Source organism: Nestor notabilis, unplaced genomic scaffold, assembly GCF_000696875.1.
Source record: "Nestor notabilis isolate BGI_N333 unplaced genomic scaffold, ASM69687v1 scaffold22277, whole genome shotgun sequence".
In the NCBI taxonomy this organism is placed as follows: domain Eukaryota; kingdom Metazoa; phylum Chordata; class Aves; order Psittaciformes; family Psittacidae; genus Nestor; species Nestor notabilis.
This window is the reverse complement of record NW_009935448.1, coordinates 3,349-11,039: the sequence shown is the minus strand read 5'-3', so window position 1 is coordinate 11,039 and position 7,691 is coordinate 3,349. Positions and strand designations below refer to the sequence as shown.

Sequence of the window (7,691 nt, the reverse complement as noted above, 5' to 3'; positions counted from 1 at the left end):
TTTCCCTGGGCCGTGCTCTTCCTAGGGTGTCTGAGCTTGGGCTCAGGTCATCCGCGCCATCTCTGGGAGCAGTGTGTGATGGCCCCCAAGGCCATGCCTGCCTGGGCTCTCTGCTGTCCTGCACGAAGCTCAGCCACCACCAGTGACCTAGAAAGCATCCTCTGTGTGCCACAGGAGTCTGTCCTGGCACTGGCAGGCTGGTGGGGTGTTGGGAATGGGCAAAGCACTGCAGCTGGAGCCCTGAGCTCTGCACAGGGCCCTTCTACATTAGGGGCTCATCAGGCCTGCTCAGTTTTGAGGCTGCAGCATGTAGAAGGCAAGGCACCGGGGTGTTGTTTGCTGCTTGGGATGTGCTTTCTCTCGTGGTTTCACAACAAACCAAGGTTGGCTTTGGTAAAACAGCTTAACTAGGTGCCTGGCTTCTGCTCAGAAACCACAACACTGCTCCGGATGTCAGCTAGAGAAGTGTATTTAAAAGGCTGTTTCTGAAGGGCTCAGCCCCCTCCTGTACTGCCAGGATGGACACACAGCTCAGGCTCCTTCAGTGCGTCAGGGTTTCCCTGGGGTATCCCTGTAACAAGTCCCTTCAAAGGCTTCTTCCATTTGTGGAAAAAGTTTGCTGGGTCTTCCCCAGAGGTTGCATGGTGCTTAGGGAAGCAATCCTGTTTCTTCTGCAGCCATCCAGCGCTGGCAGTGTTGGCTTTGCCTGGCCAGGGTGGTTATCACCGAGGGCAAAGGAGCTGGGCTGGCTCCATTTTGGCAAGAATTAAATGGAAATTCAGTGGGAGCTGCACTCTGCAGAGCATCAGAAGTGGGAGAGCTGGAGACAAGAGGAGATGCTCCCCACTGTGCTCATGCTGAAGATGCGCCCATCCCCCGACGGATGCAGGCGGTGGTCCCACTTTATTGGTGGCACAGGGACCTGGGGACAGGAGATGGCTGCCGCGTGGCACCGCACACTGGGGCTCATTGCTGGCACAGCAGGGGCAGCCCCAGCACTGCGCCCTGGCCTGGCCCTGCCACCTCGGTGCTGGTGTTTGCTCGGGGCAGCGTGCAGGGGCAGCACTGTGGGCGGGAGCGGGTGGCCAGACGGTAAACACAGCCAAACAAGCCAGCCTTTCAGCCGTGCTCCTGGCAGCCAGGAGTGAGAAAATAACTCCTGGGAAGCTGTGTGCATGAGGTGCCAAGGGAACTAGCTGCAGCTTGGGGACGCAGCCCGCTTGCCACCCTGGGTACTTTTCCACTCACAGCTGGGCAGGACTGGTGATGGGAGCCATGGGGCCAGCAGTGAGGGTGAGTGCCCGCCTTTGTCATTGCCCCAGCAGGTGGGGTGAGCAATGGGGCAGCATGGCCAAGAACACCTTGCTGTCAGTGTTTTTTTGGAGCAAGTGGCCTCTGGAGCAAGCCCTCTGGGTACCCCTAGAACGATGAGTGTGGGGACAGCGGTGCCAACCCACAGGCTCTCCCTCCACCGCAGCTGAATGCTTGCCAGCAAGGCCGAGGGGATCTCTAGGGACAGGGATCAGGTGTGTCCAACAGCCTTTAGAGTGCTGCTTCCCCTTCTTCCCGGCTTTGCTTCAAGCTGGACTGGCATTCACTTGTGACCCTTGGCTCCATCCACTTAGGCAGGATCTACCTGTGCAGGATCATCCCATTGTGCTTTGTCTCCTCTCTGTAAGCCTGAGGCATCGGTGGCGCTGCACCTGAGCTGCCCAAGCTGTGATGCTGTGGCATTTTGGATGTGCCTCCGCCTTGGCAGCGCCAGGCCAAATTTCAGCATGTGTCTCTGCTCGGGAGGCAAGAAGGGATGCCTGCTCAGCACCCCACTGGTCTTGTTGCAGCAGTGTGCCGGTACCCCTTGGGAATGTCAGGCGGGCACATCCCCGATGAGGACATCTCAGCATCCAGCCAGTGGTCTGAGTCCACAGCTGCCAAGTATGGACGGTGAGTACAGGGACTCTCCTGTGACGGCCGCAACAGAAGGAGGACATGGGGCTGGCTTTGCCCATCTGCAAATGTCTCCTCTGCTCTTGGTTTGCAGGCTGGACTCAGAGGATGGTGATGGAGCCTGGTGCCCCGAGATCCCGGTGGAGCCCGATGACCTGAAGGAGTTCCTACAGATCGACCTGCGTGCCCTGCACTTCATCACTCTGGTGGGCACCCAGGGGCGCCATGCCGGAGGCCATGGCAATGAGTTTGCCCCCATGTATAAGATCAACTACAGCCGGGATGGCACCCGCTGGATCTCCTGGAGGAACCGGCATGGGAAGCAGGTGAGGAGGCAGGAGGGGGCTGTACGGGGTGGCAGGTGGGGTCTGCGCCTGCCCATTCCCACCGTGCTCCTCTGCCTCAGGTGCTGGATGGAAACTCCAACCCCTACGACATCGTCCTCAAGGACCTGGAGCCACCCCTTATCGCCCGCTTCATCCGCTTCATCCCTGTCACTGACCACTCCATGAATGTCTGCCTGCGTGTGGAGGTGTACGGCTGCGTCTGGCTGGGGGCGTGGGGTGGTCCTGTGCCCTTCCCTGTGTCCCCAGAGTCCAGCTGAGGGGCTGTCCATCCCAGTGAGGGCTGCACATCCCACCAGGGGATGGCTTGGACTCACCAGCAGCTGGGTGTCTGTCATGGACAGCCACTTACCCCCCCGTCCCCTGCAGATGGGCTGGTGTCCTACAATGCGCCGGCCGGGCAGCAGCTTATCCTTCCGGGGGGCACTGTCATCTACCTGAACGACTCGGTGTATGATGGGGCATTTGGATACAGGTGAGGACTGGGTGGGCTTGTGCACATTGTGGGTGCTGCAGTGGGCAAGAAGGGATGGGTTTCTCCCCCTATGTTGGCTGGCTGATGTGCTGATACTCAGCAGAGCAAACACTTGGGGTCTCCCTCAAGCAGGGGACATGGCCAGCTGTGGGAAGCTGCACATCATGATGTGTTCAGCATGATAGGGAAAGCATTCCCAGCCCTTCTCTTGGATTTACACTAACTGCACTGCATGTTCAGCATCCCATAGCCTTTTCCAGAGAGAACATCAAAAAGAACCAAACCCCCTCCAGAATTTCCCAGGGGCTGTGAGGAGATGCCGGGGAGATGCCAGGTGGTGGCAGGTTTGTGGGGTTGGCGGGAGTCATGCTGCCTTTCCCTCCTCACACACATCAGCATGACAGAAGGCCTGGGCCAGCTGACAGACGGGGTGTCAGGGCTGGACGACTTCACGCAAACCCATGAGTACCACGTCTGGCCTGGCTATGACTATGTCGGCTGGCGCAATGAAAGCACGACTGGTGGCTACGTGGAGATCACCTTCGAGTTCGACCGCATCAGGAACTTCACTGCCATGAAGGTCCGCATTCCCCCAACTGTACCCTGTCCCCATCCCCCACCATGGCCACACTGACAGGCTGCCCCACAGGTCCACTGCAACAACATGTTTGCCAAAGGGGTGAAGATCTTCAAGGAGGTGCAGTGCTACTTTCGCGCCGATGCCAGTGAGTGGGAGCCCAGTGCTGTCTCCTCAGTGCTGGTGCTGGATGACGTAAACCCCAGCGCCCGCTTCGTCACCGTGCCTCTTCTCCACCGCATGGCCAATGCCATCAAATGCCAGTACTACTTTGCCGACGCCTGGATGATGTTCAGCGAGATCACCTTCCAGTCGGGTACCCACCACCACGAATCCTATGGGGACTGGCTCCTCTGAGGGGGGATGTTCATGGAGGGTTTGGGGCTGTGGGGCATCCATGCATGCCTCCCACCTTGATGCTCCCCTCTTTTCCCTTGCCAGATGCAGCCATGTACAACAACTCGGTGGTCCCCCCTGAGATGCCTATGGTCCCCACCACTTATGGTAGGGCACTGAAAAGCACATCACCCTTAGCTGGGTGGGGAGATTCTTGGGGGGGTGCCCTGCCCCATCTGATAGAGGAAAGGGGCAGGGGCTCTCCCCACACCCCAGCATGACTGGCTCTTGCTGCCCCCTTCTCCTGCCAGACCCCACACTCAAAGTAGACGACAGCAACACACGCATCCTGATTGGGTGCCTGGTGGCAATCATCTTCATCCTGGTGGCCATCATTGTCATCATACTGTGGCGGCAGTTCTGGCAGAAGATGCTGGAGAAGGTGAGCAAGCGTGGGGTGGCTGTTGAGGTGCCTGAGGGTGATGGGGTCATCCTGGGCAGGTTCTTCTGGGAGCTCAGCATGGGCAAAGCAGACTCCATGTGGGGTCTGATGCTTCCTTCCTGCCCTTGGGAAGGCTGTGATTTGCATCCATCTCCCAAGCAAGGGGATTTAGCTGAGCAAAGTGGTGACTTTGGGACCTGACTGCTCGTCCATCCTTCTGTCCTGAAGTTGGGCTGAGAAAAAGGAGACTACAGAAGTCTCACTGCAGTCCCTGGCTAACCAAGGGGAGTCACAGAAGTGATGGAACCAAACTCTTCTCCATAAAGGCAGGCAATAGAAGGGGACTATATCAGCACAAACATTTTTCCCAGATGGGTGCTGCAGTCCTGTGACAGGGTACTAAAGAGCAGGGCTCAGGGCTGGGCATGGCCATGGTGCCATGGAGCACAGGAGACCCCATCCCACCAGTGCTGCAGGGAATCCCTGTCCGAGCTCTCTCCTTCCTTGCCCCCCTCCCGCAGGCATCACGGAGGATGCTGGATGACGAAATGACTGTCAGCCTCTCCCTGCCCAGCGAATCCAGCATGTTCAACCACAACCATTCGTCCTCATCCAGCGAGCAGGAGTCCAGCTCTACCTACGACCGCATATTTCCCCTGGGACCCGACTACCAGGAGCCCTCCCGCCTGATCCGCAAGCTGCCCGAGTTCACGCCAGGGGAGGATGACACAGGTGAGAGCTGGGGGTCCCTGTGTTCTTAAAGCGTGCATCAAGCCTGCTGCAGCCCCTCTCCCCAGCCCCAGCTTTTGGCTAATCTCCAAACATTTTGGCACAGAGGAGGTAGGAGGGAGGTCACACAAGCTCCTGCACATCCTGCTCTCAGAGGTTACACAAAGCCTGTGGCTCAGAGCCATCATCAGTGCCAGGCTGTGATGTGTCCCCACCACCATCCTTGGGATGCTCTGGCATCTCTTCCTCAGTGACCTGGAGGTTGGGCACTGATCCCTGCTCATCTGGTGCTTGGGGCTGGCTTAGTGCATTTGTCAGTCATGGCGAAGGAGTGGAACATCCTGTGGTGTCTGCAGGAGCCCAGCCATGCTGGGGCAGTGCAGGGGCTCTGGGGAGGACCAGGATGGAGAAGCCAATGGCTGGAGCGTGAGCAGAGGGTGCAGGGTAGGACGCCAATGGCAGGGCTGGCCCTGCTGTACCTCCTCAGGCTGCAGTGGCCCTGTGAAGCCATCTCAAGCCAGTGTCCCCGAGGGTGTTCCCCACTACGCTGAGGCCGACATCGTGAACCTGCAAGGTGTGACAGGCGGCAACACGTACTCGGTGCCAGCCCTCACCATGGACCTGCTCTCTGGTAAGGACGTGGCCGTTGAGGAGTTCCCCAGGAAGCTGCTGACCTTCAAGGAGAAGCTGGGGGAAGGCCAGTTTGGGGAGGTGAGTGTGAGCTGGACCTGCCCTGAGCAGGGCTCAGGCAAGGCTCTTCCCAGTTCGTGGGGGCTGGCAGAGGCTGTTGGTCAACAAAGTTAATGGCTGCCCCTTGTCCTCCTCCAGGTGCATCTATGTGAAGTGGAGGGGATGGACAAGTTCACAGGCAAGGACTTTGCCTTGGAGGGCTTGGATGCCAGCTCCAACCACCCTGTGCTGGTGGCTGTGAAGATGCTCAGAGCAGATGCCAACAAGAATGCCAGGTATGGGGCTGGGAGGTGCATACACCCCAGCATTCTCCCCAACATAGACCCCTCAAGGAAAGCCAGGACACTTGGAGAGCATCCCCTGCCTCCAGCTGCCAGGACCTCAGTGCAGCTGAGAAGCCCACATGTCTGAGCTCTATGGGGATGTTTGGTTGCTGCAATTCAGGATTCTTGGTCCTTGCTGGTCCTAACCAGCTCTGCAGTGCCCCGTCTACCCACCAAATACACCCTGCAGCCATGTGTGATCAGTCCAGAGCTTGGATCCTCATGGTCCCAGTCCCCACAGGTTCTCCACAAGGCTTGGGCGGGTGGGTAGCACGCTCGGCTTGGTCCATGTGCCCCTCCATGCCCCTCTGGGTCTGTCTATCCGATCCGTGTGGTTTCTGTTCCGGAAAGGAATGATTTTCTGAAGGAAATCAAGATCATGTCACGGCTGAAGGACCCCAACATTATCCGGCTGCTGGCAGTGTGCATCACAGATGACCCCCTGTGCATGATCACCGAGTACATGGAGAACGGCGACCTCAACCAGTTCCTGTCCCGCCAGCAAGGAGCCAGCACCCCCACTGGCCAAGTGCCAACTGTCAGGTAGTGACACTGGATGGGCAGGGGGGACAGGGCTGCCTGCTCTAGGCACCCTGTGAGGCTGTGGGGCACTCTGCCTGGGGCAGTGTACCGCTGCTGCCATCCTGCCCGGCACCTCAGTCTTCCCTTGTCCCCTCCTGGCATCTACAGCGACCTGCGGTTCATGGCCACCCAGATCGCCTCCGGCATGAAGTACCTCTCCTCCCTGAACTTCGTGCACCGAGACCTGGCCACTCGCAACTGCCTGGTGGGGAAGCAGTACACCATCAAGATAGCTGACTTCGGCATGAGCAGGAATCTCTACAGTGGGGACTACTACCGCATCCAGGGGCGGGCAGTGCTCCCCATCCGCTGGATGTCCTGGGAGAGCATCCTGCTGGTACGTGGGGACTGGTGTCCTCCAGCGGGCACTCTCAGCCTCTTTCTCAGGCTGGGGCATGCAGAAGGGCTGGGGAAGTCTCTCCTTCCTGGAGCCCAGCTTTGGGGTGAAGCATGCAGAAAGCAAGAGTGGTAGCAGCTTTTTGAGGTGGGATGGGGGAACTGTAGTGATCTTTGGTGTCCTGGTGCCCAACCTTTGAGCAGGATGCTTGACATTTTCTACTGGCCATGGTCAGACCTGGAAGAGGCAGCAGGGTTACTTTTTGTCTTTGAAGGGATATGGGTCCTTACCAAGCCCCAGCTCTCAAAGCAGTTGCTGCAAATCAGACCTAGGTATTGCCAGGCTCTGGCCCCAGGCAGAGAGCAGGTTTGCAGGACCAAGCTGGACCACTCTGGGCCCAGATCTGGAAGCTGAAGCACGCAGAAAGAGGTTTCAAACCCTGTGCCTGTAGGGCTTATGGAACAGGATGAGGTAATGCCCATGCCCATCCCTGCTCTGCTCTCTCTGGCCAGGGCAAGTTCACGACAGCCAGTGATGTGTGGGCATTCGGCGTGACACTGTGGGAGACCTTCACACTCTGTCGGGAGCAGCCCTACTCCCAGCTCTCAGATGAGCAGGTCATTGAGAACACCGGCGAGTTCTTCCGGGATCAGGGCAGGCAGGTAGGGACAGGGATGGGATGGGATGGGATGGGATGGAATGGGATGGGATGGGATGGGATGGGATGGGACAGGTCAGGACAGGATGGGACAGGACGGGGTGTGATGGAATGGGTTGGGATGGAATGGTACAGGATGGGACAGAAGAGGTAGCAGTGCATCTGGGACACCAGGAACCTGGGGAAAGACTCCAAAGTGGCCAGATAGGGACCTTGGCTATGGGGGAATTATGGGACAGGAACTCCTCTGG

General features: G+C 58.4%; 1 protein-coding gene across 1 annotated transcript in view; it reads left to right on the top strand.

The window, feature by feature from the left end:
• The window catches only part of DDR2 (discoidin domain receptor tyrosine kinase 2), an 8,509-nt gene that overhangs the window by 131 nt on the left and 687 nt on the right, over positions 1-7,691 (top strand). Inside the window, exons 2-15 of the mRNA XM_010017863.1 lie at positions 1,842-1,944; positions 2,042-2,273; positions 2,354-2,510; positions 2,661-2,766; positions 3,163-3,346; positions 3,416-3,659; positions 3,785-3,847; positions 3,991-4,121; positions 4,643-4,853; positions 5,338-5,561; positions 5,679-5,815; positions 6,215-6,409; positions 6,554-6,782; positions 7,295-7,444. Coding sequence (XP_010016165.1) covers positions 1,842-1,944; positions 2,042-2,273; positions 2,354-2,510; positions 2,661-2,766; positions 3,163-3,346; positions 3,416-3,659; positions 3,785-3,847; positions 3,991-4,121; positions 4,643-4,853; positions 5,338-5,561; positions 5,679-5,815; positions 6,215-6,409; positions 6,554-6,782; positions 7,295-7,444 — 2,366 coding nt within the window. The remainder of the gene's footprint in view (positions 1-1,841; positions 1,945-2,041; positions 2,274-2,353; positions 2,511-2,660; positions 2,767-3,162; positions 3,347-3,415; positions 3,660-3,784; positions 3,848-3,990; positions 4,122-4,642; positions 4,854-5,337; positions 5,562-5,678; positions 5,816-6,214; positions 6,410-6,553; positions 6,783-7,294; positions 7,445-7,691) is intronic.